At 48.2% G+C, this 13,509-nt stretch overlaps 1 protein-coding gene across 1 annotated transcript in view; it reads left to right on the plus strand.

Annotated features, from left to right (window-relative positions):
* Positions 1–13,509, plus strand: part of CHCHD6 (coiled-coil-helix-coiled-coil-helix domain containing 6) — a 200,881-nt gene that overhangs the window by 100,920 nt on the left and 86,452 nt on the right. The window contains exon 5 of the mRNA XM_012732221.1: positions 8,916–8,999. Within this exon, the coding sequence (XP_012587675.1) occupies positions 8,916–8,999 (84 nt within the window). The remainder of the gene's footprint in view (positions 1–8,915; positions 9,000–13,509) is intronic.

Below are 13,509 nucleotides of genomic sequence, written 5' to 3' on the forward strand. Positions count from 1 at the left end.
ATTTATTTATTTATTCATACAGAACTGGGGTACAGGCCAGAGGTGCAGGGGCGGTGAGAGGATTCACCAGAGACAGAGTGGGGAGGGAGCATAACAGGTTAATTGATGAAGTACACTTCTGAGGGGAGCAGCGGGCAGGTCAGGAGAGGTCTGCCGTGCCATGTGGGTCACCTCCAGGGCTGGGAATCAAACTCATGCTGAAGTGGCTTTAGCTTCTTAGTGCTGTGCTTTAACCCACTGCACCACCAGGGAGGGCCCCTTTTTAAGGACTAATTTTTTTCCTGGTTTGGAGTCATGAAGTATTTAATAATATATTTAATTTCTAAACATCTGAGGATTTTTCTTGGTGTCTTAGTAATTGATTTCCAGTTTAATACTTTTGTGGTCATAGAAGACACTTGGTATGATTTTATCCTCTTATATTACTATAGCTTATCATGTCTGTCTTTGACTACTTCATATGCATTTAAGATCTGCAGTTGTTAAATGGAGTGTTCTATAAATGTCAATTAGATTATGCTGGATGACAATATTTTTTATAACTTCCATATTCTTGTATTTTTTTTCTTGTTTTATCATTGAGAAGGGATGTAAAAGTCTTCAGATATTATGGTTGTTATCATATCAGATTTAGTTTGTCAAATTTACCTTTTGTATTTGGGAGTTTTGTTATTAGGTGCATATATTTTTCAAATTGTTAGTTCTGCTTGAAGAAGTGTCTTTTAAGATTATGAACTATTTCTTATATATCTTGTCTTGAATTTTTCCTTTATCTGATATAAATATTAGTTATGTCAGCTTTCTTATGCTTTGTGTTTATATATCTTTTCCCTTTGTTATTTTAAATATGATTATGTTTTTATATTTAAATTGTATTTTTTATCAGTGACTGGTAGGGTTTTTCCTTTTCATGAGAGAATACAATAGGCAGAATAATGTTCCTTTTCTGCCCCCCTGCCACCTGCAAATGTTTACTTCCCAATCCCCAGGACCTATGAATATGTTCCTTAACATGGTAAAAGTTACTTTGCAGATATGATTCAGTTATTGATATGTGATGGAGATATTATCTAGTTAGGTCCAATGCTACCTCAAGGGTTCTTACCAGGGAAAGAAGATTGGAGAGTCAGAGAAAGAGATGTGATTGTAGCGCAAGTTGGGATGATGTAGGACAATGAATTAAGAAATGTGGCCAACATTTAGAACTAGAAAAAGTAAGAAAATAGAATATTTTTTGGAGCATTCAGAAGGATACAGCCCTGCCAACACTGTCATTTTCCCCCTTGAGACTTCTGATTTTGTGAACTGTAAGAGTAAAAAAATTGTATTTTTAAGCCACTGTTATAGGAATAGAAATCTAAACAGAGGATTAAGTCTATTTGCATTTAATGTGCTTATTGCTATGGGATTTAAGTCTGATGGTGGATTTTTGTATCTTGATAGTTGATTTTTATATGTTCTATCTGTTCTTTGTTCCATAGCTAACATTTTTCTTGTAGGCTTTTGAGGGGAGGTGGTGGAGAGGAACCAATATATTTTAGAGTTGCAGTTTGTCTCTTCTATTGGTGTTTTATTTGTGTTTTTCTTTTTTGACTACTTTTTAAATGATTACTGTAGAAATTCCCTTGGCTGGGGGTCGGGGGAAGGGAGGGGAGTATATCCTATAACAGTCTATGTTTAAAAAAAAATAGCTCAGTACTTTAGGAATTATTTAAGAACTCTACAAAAGCATACTGTTTGGGATTTTTCTGAACTTCTCAGATCTGTTTTTTGTTGAATTTAATTTTGGAAAATTCTTGGCCTTTATCCCTTAATTTTTGGCTCTATTTTTCTCTTCTAATATTCATGTTAAATATTTGCTATATTACTTGATGTTGTCCTATACCTAGACCTTGGGTACTCTGTTACCATTTTATTGTTTATTCTTTTGTCTCATTAAATGTCAATTTGAATAATTTTTTTAGAGATTTATTTATTTATGCATATAGAACTAGGGTATAGGCCAGAGGATCAGGGGCAGTGAGAGGATTCACCAGAGACAGAGTGGGGAGCAGAACAGGAAGATCAAAGAAGAACACTGCTGAGGGGAGCATTGGGCAGGTCAGGAGAGGTCTGCTGTGCCATGTGGGTCTGCTCTGGGGGTGGGGATTGAACTTGCACTGAAGCAGCTGTGGCTGGCTTGCAGTGCTGCATCCTAACCAGTTGCACCAGCAGGGAGGGCCCTATCTGAATAATTTCTAATGGCGAGTTTCCAAGTTCATTGATTCTTTGCTTTCTCTAGTCTGCTATTAAATTTATGATTGCATGCCTTAGCATGCTAGAAATTCATTTGGTTCTGTTTTATAGTTTTGAGTGGTATCAGTAAAAATGGTGGAGTAAGGAGCTCTGAAAATTTCCTCATTAAAAAAATGAAAATGGTCAGAATTTGTTTTTTTTTTTTTTTCAGAACTTGAAAATTAACCAAAGGTTAGCAACAACTCAGGAGCATTTGTTTAAAAAAAAAACAAAAAACAAAAAACAGTGAGTTTTATGACATTTTTTAATTGTTCTATTCCCATCATCTTCTTCTGAAGTAAGCAATAACCTTGAATAATAGCAGTTGCTTCAAGGGTAAAAACCAGCAATCTGGCAACCACTGGGTGGGGCAGCAAAGGATTAGAGTCCTTCAAAGCCCCACTGCCAAAGAACTGTCATTATTTTTCCTATCTTTTGGTTCCCTGAAAGACCCTACTTGCCAGGATATCTTTATTTGACTGGACTCAAAGATTGCACAATGAAAACAGCCTTTTCCCAGGGGGTATTTGTCAAAAACAATCAGAGGCAATTGTCGACTCTCACAGATGCCTGAGGAGGTGGATAACAGTTTGGGCAAACAACAGGGGGATCCAGAAAACCTGAAAAGCTAGAGAATTCAATGTTTATAAGAGGCTCTGAAAAGCTCTGACATACTCCTGGGAATCAAAAAGACCATATGTATGTGTAGGGCTATGCACAAGGAGATCGGGAAGAGATCCTCACTTAAATAGATTACCACCCGACTGTCACAGCCAGTCAAAGAGAGAATCTTGAAAGGAGCAAGAGAGAAGTAACTCTTCAAGGGATCCTTGATAAGATAAACAGTTGTTGCTCACAAATATTGGAGGTCAAATACTGTCTCTCTCTCTGTGGAAGTTCTCCATTTCTCAGATCTGGTGTGAAGATGCTTTACATGTTAATCACAGTTATTTCATAGTCTCTCTATGTTAATATCTGGGCCATTGCTGTACTTGCTTCTCCTCAGTGTCTTCTCTTTATGGTAGGTCATTATTTTCTTGTTTGTGTGTTTATGTTTAATTTTTTTTTTCAAATTAGTGTTTTTGTATTCTTGTTTCTGTTTTAAATAATGTAATAGCTTATTGTCACATCATTTTGTGCATATTTCTGTCTCAGTTGTCATCCCTGTGGGCTTCCCATCACCAAGTCACCCGTGTGCCATCACCATAGTCCAGTGCATTTCCCTCCCCCCCACTGTTTTTGATCCCATTCCCCGCTCCACCCGCATAAAATATGCTTAAATTTTTGGTTCAAACATTTTGTGTAAACAAAAGAAAAACAGCGGACCCTGCAGCATGTATTTCTGCCCAGTGAAGGATTTTCTTTTGTTTCTGTAAGACCATTATTATGGAGAATTGGTCTCTTATAAGTGGAATATAGTTTCTTTTGCCCTTTTTATCCAACGTGATTGTCTTTTTCCTTTAACAGTGAGATGAATCAATCAATTAGCACGAGCTACCTACTACTAAATAACAAATCTCGAAACTTAGTGGTCCGAAACAATAAGCGTTTACTTATCTCACTGTTTCTGCGGGTCCCGGATCTGGGCGGACTGGGCTCTGTGGGCTCTGTGCCTCTCCGCAGGTCTCATGGTGCCTCTGGGTAGTGGTCTTATCTCGAGTGCTCAGCACCAGGAGATTCCCTTCCAAGCTCCTCATGTGACTGCTGGCAGGATTTAATTTTTCCAAGGCTGTTGCTGGAGCTGGCTCTCAGTCCTTGGGCATCTCAGTAGCGCAGCTCACAGTGTGGGAGTTTGCGTCATACCTACAAGTAACACAGGTAAGGGTCTGGAAAAGAGTGTGAGCAAGACAGAAATCACTCTCTTTTACAATTGAAAGTTGATATCCCCTTCTTGTGCCGGTTCTGTTTACTAGATGTTCATCACTAGGGGCAGCCCATACTTCAGGGGGTGAATGCCAGGATAGGTGGTCACTGGGGACCATCATAGAAGCTGATAACTGCATATTTATTGTGGTAACTGACATACTTATATAATTTTATTTGGCTTTTTGGTTTACATCTTTTTCTCTACCTCCTCTATTCCCATCTAATCCTCCATCTTTCTCCTTATACTCACATCTTGCTCCCTTCTTCCATGTGACATGCAGGCCAAAAAATTACCTTTAGTTTGTAATTTTTGTAGTGTAGTGATAATCTGGGGTTTCACTATATTGTTACAGTTTGTGCTTAAACTTTCACATAATAAAAATTTTGTCATAATGTCCTCTAAAATTAAATTTCATCTGGAATGAATTCACATTCCAGTGACTGATTGGAAGCATTGCATTTCTTTACGTAGTTGGGAGTTAATTTGCAGACGCCTTTAGAGTAGAAAGCTTGCTTTTTGTCTTGCTTGCCCTGCTTTGTTGTCTTTGCCAGTTTCCCCGTGGCCTCCTTTCCCTGCCGAGTGTTTGGTGGTTACTTACGCCTGCACCCAAGCTGGGTGACTGTGGCCTTCTGAGCCCCGTCTCCACAGTGGTCCTGGTCGTGCTGTGGAGCTGGGGCCCGAGCTGGTGGGTGCATGGTTCAGCTGTCTCCTTGGGATCGGATCTGCAGTCTCTAGGCCGAGTCTAGGTCCAGGCAAAATGAAGCCACCATCCCACCTGTGCGTCTTGAGGAATTTTTTTATGGCAGCTTCTTATTCCAGAAGCCCAGGCTCCGCTGTAGTCCTCGTCCTCTGCGGGGCAGGGCTGTTCCAGCTACTTCTGCTTGCCACTCAGCAGGCCTGTTGCTTTGCATTTCTGTTCCATTGGACATTTTAATCTTGTTTTTGAACCTGGCATGTCTTTTGGTCCACTGTTCTTATATTTTATCTGCCCATGTGATGTGCTTGGAGCAGAGTAGATGCATCCAAGTGTGAACTCACTCTGCTATCTTGACTGGAGGAAGTCCTTGACTAAATCACTAAAGATTCCTTTCAATTCCCCATTCAAAGACTATAATCCACCGAGTAGATCTTCATAATGGTGATATTTTACTTTTCTATTGGAGGCAGCCTATTTCATTCAGTATTTTTCCCCAGAAGACTGTCTCAGAAGTCTCCTTAGAGAAAATAGCAACCCGCTACCCCACAAGTTATTCTGTCTCTGGTCTCCTTAGCACGTATCACTCTGAAATTATCTTATTTATCTGCACACACGTTTGTCTCTCCCACTGGGATCTAAGCGCCATGAGAGCAGAAACTTTCTCTCTCATTTCCCTTTTGTATCCCCAAACCCTTTACCATAGCGCCTGTCACATGGTGGGTGCTCAATAATGTTCTGGTAAATTGCCACATCAGTCATGGAAACCTGCCTTCCCGTTCTTAACTCCGTGGTCTTGCAGAGAGACGGGGCCTCCTGAGGGTGTGGGGGCAGCCGTGTGGCATGGCCAGTGTCCTGACACCTGTCTCCACCCATCAAAACTAAGTCACCCCGCGCTCCCCCGCGCCAGCTCCCAGCCTGACACCCAGGCATTTGTATTGCACTCATTTTCTACAACTCTTTTCCATGTGTCACCTCCTGCCCATTGGATTTCATTATAAATCTCAGAGATGAACAGAGCAAGGTGCTGCCTGTTAGTGGATGGAGCCGAGGCAGTGAGCTTGCCGGCTTGCCGGCTCTCGGAGGTGGAGGCCCAGGCTCTGGGGTGTGCAGGAATTAGGCAAGGCCCTTCCTCACAGGAGCTTCCGTTCCAGTGGGTGAGCCAGCCGTGTAGCTCGCTAAACAGTTAATCACTTCCTTCCTTAGTTGTGTTGCAAATTGATGTGACTATAAAAGGAGACCTCCATAGAGTGAACGAGTGTGTGCGAGCATGTGTGTCTGCGTGCATGTGTGTCTGAGTGCGTGTGTGTGTGAGTGTGTCTGTGTGCACGTGAGTGTGTGAATGTGTGTGTGTGAGCATGTGAGTGTGCACGTGTGTGTGAGCATGGGAGTGAGTGTGTGGTGGCATGTGAGTGAAAGAACACGTGAGTGTGTGCATGTGAGTATGTGCGCACATTTGAGTATGTGAATTGTGTGTGTGTGTGTGTGAGCATGTGAGTGAGTGTGTGGGGCATTGAGTGAGTGAGAACATGTGAGTGTGCATACGTGTGCACATATGTGTGCACATGTGGGAGTGTGTGAATGTGTGTGAACATGTGAGCGATTGTGTGGGGGCATGTGACTGTGTGTGCATGGATGTGCACATGAGTGTGAGAACATGTGAGTGTGCGCATGTGCGCACACGTGTGTGGTGAGTGTGTATGTGTGTGATCATGTGAGTGTGCACGTGAGTGTGAGCATGTGAGTGAATATGCGAGTGTGTGCGTGCGTGTGCACGTTTGTGTGTGAGCATGTGAGTGAGTGTGAGAGCGTGTGAGTGTGTGAGCATGTGAGTGAGTGTGAGAGCATGTGAGTGAGTGTGTGTGAGCATGTGTGTGTGAGCATGTGAGTGTGTGAGAGTCTCTGTGGACTGAGGAAGCCATATGGTTGGGAGCTTTTCCCGGGGCCTCGGCTCTGCAGCCCATTCCTGGACTCGACTGTGCTGGCGCAGGCCCAGCGGCCACGGGTGGAGAATTTCTGGAGCTTTTGCCCAGCAGAGGATCCTGATGTGTCGGCCGGCTGCTGGGTGGACACGTGGAAGAGCCTTCTGGTCTGCTGTCCCACTGACCCCTAATGAATGACAACTGAAGAGCCTCGTTGCAATTTTGTTTTCAGATGTCATCTCCTTGCTTGGCTGGGGCTGTTGGCCTGAACACAGCAGGTTGGGAGCCCTGGAGATATTTCTGCGCTGGCCGCTTCACTGTGCCAGACCAGCTTCTCTCTCTGACTGCACAGGGATAGTTAGTGCTTGAGTGCTGGCTGCTGACAGCCCAGCGCAGATGAGCCAGCCACGCTTGCATCCCTGGGACACGGCCCCAGCAGCGCTTTGAAAAATCCTGTGAGAAATCCCCAGCATTCAGTCTCACTGTTTGTATTTAGCTTTTCTGAAGTGTTGGCATTCCACAGGCATTCCAAAAGCCTTCTTGGCATTTTTAGATATTGTACAGCTGCCTTAGGAGCTAAGTTACTTTTCCCCATTCTTGAGGTTAGAGGAAAATCCACAGAAATAGATGGCAGCTTGTTCAGCGTTCAGCCACTCACAGTCAGGTCACTATGAGAGTCCACTCCTCAGTGGGCAGCCTGTCGCCCCTCCTTGGTTCCTGTGTCCCTGGGAGCAGTGTGTTCCTCTAAGCCTGAACCTGTCTGTGCTCGTGAGTTGTCCTGTGGTCAGCGGCTCATTTCTGACCCCCTCCTGTGGCTTTAGAAAGGTCTCATGTCAGGGGGAGTAGCATTGCCTAGGAAACAGGCTTTCAAACACATCAATTCCTGGTATTTTTAACAGTTCAAACCTGTGCGCTGACACCGTGGTATGGTTTAAAGGAAGAGGCTCAGGCTTGGAGTCACGCCGACTTCATTCAACCTCAGTCCTTGACCAGCTTGGTATGCACAAGAATTAGTAATGCAGAGAGCCCAGAATAGTGCCTGACACACTTGACCCTTGCACACACATAGACCAGTGAACAGGTGGAGATGTTTCTTCCTGCCAGCACCAGCTCAATCCCTGGCGTCCTCAGACCCCGGGCAGAGGTGAGACCTTGTCCCAGAAATTCTCTCAGAAACTCTGGGGACACAGGTACCCCAGCCATGATGGAGGTGTTGCTTTGTTTTGGCCTACCGTGACCCTGCCCATTTCTGGTGGGGCTTCCTTTTAATTGCATAGGCCTGTGTGTGGGGTGTGTGTGTGTGTGTGTGCATGCTTCTGTTTCAGATGTATACATTATACCTGAATGAGGAAATTGTTTGTGGTTACCCAGCTGGATATGGGGGAGGGAGGGGTGTCCCATCCCAGCCTCCTGGCTACAGGTTGGCTGTCCAGCTTAGCTATACAGTCTTTGGCTGTGTGTGCCAGGATCTGTTTACCCCCATCAGGTGGGGGGTGAGCAGCCACCTCCCCAGCTCTAGGATTCTGGGCTCTGAAATTACATTCATGGCTAGAAGGCTGTCCTTTCCAATCCCTGATCCTGAGCCTGAGGCAGGGAGTTTGCCTCCTCAGAGGGGCCTATGGACATCCCTGCCTCTTAGGGCTCCGGCCCTGCGTTGGCAGTTGAGGGCAGTGCCAGGTGTGAGGACTCGCGGCTGGCAGACAGCTCTGGCCTACGCAGCGCAGCTCCCTGGCTAGCCCCTGCCTCTGCTGTGGTTCAAACCCGGCAGCTGTGAGCTCTGGAACAGTCACTTAGCCCCTCTGTTGCCTCATCTATAATATGGAACCATAACCTCCCCACCTACATTTTACTGTAAGGATCAAATGAAAGAATCTTGGGGAAGCACTTGGACCGGGACTTAGCATACAGTAAGCATTTAATAAATGTCAAGTGCTTATCCTCTGTGATAGGGTTCCAGCAGTTATCTCCCTGGAAGCCTGGGGGGAGAATTACAAGACGAGCGGGTGATCTGGCACACCGGAGTCTGCAGTTCACGGTGGCTACTCTGTGCATTGTTAACGTTGCCGTGAGCAGACAGCATCTGTCCTGTTCTCCCTGCAGCGCCCGCCCGCCCAGCACCCGCCGCTCACGCTCATGGGCTTTGTTCTCTTCCAACTAGGCCAGGGAGCTGGAGAGACGGGAGGCAGAGCTGAAACGCCGCGACACCATCTTTAAGGAGCAGCTGGCGTGCATTGAGAAGAAGGTAAGAAGCTGCCTGACCACAGTCCACCCTGGTGGGGGAGAGGAGCCCAGGCCCCCCGCTGCAGCTCTCCGCCCTCCCTCCCTCTGCTGCCAGCACCACGCCTCCAACCTCTCAACAAGTTGCATTCACAGACATAATTGGTTTTTAATTGGCCGCTTTCTGTTGAATGTGGCTGGCTCTGTTCTAGTTCAGTTTTACCGAGAATTCACTTTCGCCACAGGGCGGTGCTGAGACCCAGTCTATCTTTCTCACTACAGTTAAGCCGCGTTGGATAAAAATAACAATAACGTGAAGTCTTGCTGTACAAATATATTAAAGTTGTATTATTGATTTTTCTCCCGGGACTCGGGAGGTCAGAGGGCACGGTGGCTGCATTGCACTTTCCCCAGGATGAGCCTTCGGCACGAAGGAGACTCGCCACCCCGTTCCCGCTTTGTTTTTATTTTTAAGCCTTGCGAGCACTCTTGAAAACTCATTTGGTAACTTGCTTACTACGGTGGGGGGGACTTCATGTATTGGTCATGATAGATTTTTCAAAGAAACAGCTTAAAACATGGGAGGGGATGGTTGGGAGGTTAAAAACATGGTCTCCCTCATGCTTAACACAGCATGCCAGGCAGCCTGAGCCATCGCTCGCTTATTGCAGGCAAATATTGCAGGCAAATCTTCGAGAATCGAGAATCGTTTGTCACGGTCTGCAGCTTTGAAATTGACAGTTTGCTTGAGGGGCTTGATTTCCATAGGGCCTTCTCCTGAGGCAAGCCACACTCCAGCCTGGCAGTACCGTGGGTTTCTGGATTTCCAGGCAGGGGGACAGGCGAGAGGCTCCTTCCTGCTTGGTGGACAGCTGAGTTTGCACCCCCCTCCCCGGGGGCTGTTTCGGGGTGGCCAGCCTTGCAGGGTGACCACGAAGCGCTGCTGGTGAGAGCCCCGGAGGCCAGGGGGTCGCCGGTGCGCCCCGGCCGGCCGCTGACAGAGACGGTGCTTCCTGGAACATTCTCTGCCCCGGTGGACTCTAGCTGGTCACCACAAGGGCTGTGATGTGAGATCTGGAAAGGGTAAGAAAACTGCCACCAGCCGAAGCTCTAATGATCACAGCCGCCCATATGTTCATAAGCACAGATTTGCTGCTGTTACTGCGATGTGTGTGATTCTGCCGTCTCCTGCCTCTCCCTCCTGGGTTTGACCCTCGAAGCATGTGCGCTGGTGTCTGTTTTGGGGTGGAAGGGAAGTCACCTCAGCATTTCTGCTTCTCTGAATTTCTGTTTTCCCCTTATCACTGGGCTCTCTTCTCTACTCTAGTTCTCCTTTAAGCCAGTTCCCTGCTTGCTGAGGGAAAGGTCATTCTCCTGGAGGAGTTCTTCAGAGCAGTTCTTCCCCACTCATAATAAAGTGAAATCCAGACTCCTTACATATGCAGATGTAGGGTTGTTTTGAAAAACAAAACAAAACAAGACATGCCTTTTACCTACATGATTGTGAGTGGTTATTGAATGCCTCCAGAAGGTGTAAAGCATGATCTCCTTTCTGACTGTAAACACTGGTATTTTGCAGAAAAAGAAAGAAAGAAAGAAAAGAAAAGTACCTCCAAGCATCCCGGGAACTGGAGATTGGTGGGAAGGAGTTGGGGTTGGGGGTGCTGGAGAGAAGGGAGCAGGGAGGCACAAGGCTTGATTGTATCAGTTTGAAAAAAAAAGGTTTTCGATCTTCTTTGTGGATAATTTTATTCCTGTAATGGCTGGGAGGATGGAAAACACAGCATCTGACAATCTTTTTATTAGCTGTTGCTTTTATGTAATTCTGCTTTCATTTGTTGAATACGCTCAGACCTTGACATTTGCCGCGTCTGTAGACACAGCTTCGGGACCTTCCAATCATTAAGCTTCTTCCTTTTTTTTTTGTTTTCCTCTTTCCTTTCAAGTTTAAAAATGGATGGTGAAACCCGTTCAAGGAGAAACTTGGGACAGCTATTGACTCGCCCTTGACCACCCAAAATAGTTCACGTGGTCGCAGGCGGAGGAGCATGGGGTGGGGGAGACAGAGCTGGGCTGGCTCCCGGAGGGGCTGCCCTGTGACGGGGCCTGTCTGGACCCCACTGCCCTCCTGCCTCTGGAAGCTGGTCTGGAGGCGGAGCTGGTGATGGACAGGTGGGGAGGCTTGCCCAGAATGCAGACTCCTTTCCAGGGAGCGACTTCTTGACCCTTCGTATTGCAGCATTTAATTCTCCAGATGATTATTCTCAAGTGTGGAAATCATATTTTGCAGGGCTCCTAAGTTTTATAACCCTTCTGAGTAATCGTTCCTCACGCCTACTTGGCAAGATAGTGGGGAGCATTTTTCTGTTTCATCGCAGAAAGCATTGGGCTGCTGGGTTCCGGGGGCCTTTGAGTGTCCTGTGGCCCCCAGAAGCCTCCCCAGCCCTCCAGACTTGGGGTCCACAACACCCTGTGAGCGGTGGCCAACGTTAACAGTGGGCTCTCTGCCCCCACTGAGCCTCCTCCCCTCTCTATAAAACGGGGGTGCTAATGCCTTTGTCAAGGAGTTGAAGGCTTTAGAGGTGGCCACACCTGCAGACATGGTGTAGGCTTGCTGCCTGAGCAGAAACATGCTGGTTATCTCTCTTTCAAGTCCCGCCATGCAGTGGGGTTAGTGAGTGAGCTCAGGTGCCTGCTCTCTGGCAAAGGGGCGCCTCCTCTTTGGGCCTTTCCAGGTCCACGGCAGTGCCTGTCACGCAGATGTGGGGGCGAGAAGGGCTCAGAGAAAAGCCACATGGGGACCGTGGGCTGCTCCTGCATGTGCTGCTCACACCCCGACGGTGTTCGGGAACAGCGCCTTCTCCATGTCAGATGTGCCTGGCCCAGGGAGGCGACACTCTGCCTCCTGTGACCGTCAGCGTCGTGGCCGCTGCTCCTCTGCTCGCCTCACCTGTCTCCGAACACCTTTCTTGGCCGTGCTTGGTGGGCTCCCCCCACACACCACCCCTGGATTCCGCGTCGGGCTGAGGGTGACCGTGCCCGTCAGGCCCTGCACACTGTTTGCCTCCTGGCAGGAACCTCCACGCTGAGTGGCCCTGCACAGCCACTGAGGCGCCCACTCTGGCTGGCCAAGGACTTGTTTTCTGCCCTTGACCTTGGGACCAAGTGGTTTGGGGTGAGGGAGCAGTAGGTTTGGGAGCCCTGAGCTTTGTCTCAGTGCTTGTTTTGCCTCAGCAACGGCACAACTCTGAGCAAGTTGTTGAAGCCCCGTCCCCTCGGTTTCCTTATTTTTGAAGTGAGAATATTAAGACTAGCCTGTGCATTCTTTGGGGGTGAGTGAGCTGTGAGCAGCGGCCACCAGAGCCCCTGCCACGGGGCGGTCAGTCTCCCTTCACTTGCCGTCCTCTCGGCTCTCCTCTAACAGCCGCTCATTAACTCCACGGTAATTTAATTCTGCTAAATGCCAGGCCCAGAGATGATCCCACCGATTGCGACTCCTGCCTCATGACACTGTTCGGGAGGGGAGGGAGGTGCTGAGGATCAGGATACCAGATGGGAGAGCTGGCTTCCTGTGACCTGGGGGGACCGGCCAGCTCCTTTGAAACGGCCTCACTTTTTCCAAAGTTAGCCGCTGTAAAGCGGAGAGGGCGTTTTCCAGGTCTAATTTCAATTGATCGAGGCTGGGAGAAAGGGAGGAACTCGGAAATGTGTGTGTGTGTGTTCTTCCCAGATTTCAGGCTTTTCCACAGAATGTAATTAAATCTCCCTTCCGGACCCTGCCCTTTGGTTCCACGCGCCACCCCAACTCTAAGCACTGAGCACTCATCCCTGTCTCCCCAGCCTCTCTCTGCCGCGGCTCCGGCTTTCTTCTCTGAGGAACAACTGCCAGGAGACCGCGCGAGCCTGCAGCCTCCTCACGGACGGCGTCAGGCAGCCCCTGCCTGGTGCGCTGGGAGCGGCAGCAGGTCTGCTCAGGCAAACAGGAGCGGCCCCAGTCTTCAGAGGAACAGGAGTTGCCTGTGGTGGTGACACTCTGTGGCCGAAGATGGCTCACTGGCCGGGAGCAGGTGGAAAGGGACAGCAAGTGCGGGTAGACCCCTAGACTATCCCAGTGTGTACCCTGGGGAGGGCAGAGGCAGGGCAAGTGGAGCCACCAAGTGCTGGCAAGGCTGTGGTGTAATCAGGCTCTCGGATACCGGGTGGGTGGGTGAGGGGGCTGCAGGCTGGCCCTGCCGTGGGGAACTGGCACCTCGTGTCTGTGAAAGCCGACCATAGGCATCGCCTACAGCCTGCCCTGCCGTACCTGACAGCAACCACGTGGGGCCCGGGGTTTAGCAGAAGTGCTGCAGGGTGTTGCTTGCGGCAGCCCCCAGCCATCAGCGGGCTGGAGGCCTAGCAGTGGTCATCTCAGTGAAGGTCCGCTCCGGAAGGAGGCCGAGCAGTAGGAGGCCCGCCGGTGGTCATCTCAGTGAAGGTCCACTCCGGAAGGAGGCCGAGCAGTAGGAGGCCCGCCGGTGGTCATCTCAGTGAAGGTC

Source organism: Condylura cristata, unplaced genomic scaffold (assembly GCF_000260355.1).
Source record: "Condylura cristata isolate star-nosed mole 26May11 unplaced genomic scaffold, ConCri1.0 scaffold00033, whole genome shotgun sequence".
NCBI classification, from domain to species: domain Eukaryota; kingdom Metazoa; phylum Chordata; class Mammalia; order Eulipotyphla; family Talpidae; genus Condylura; species Condylura cristata.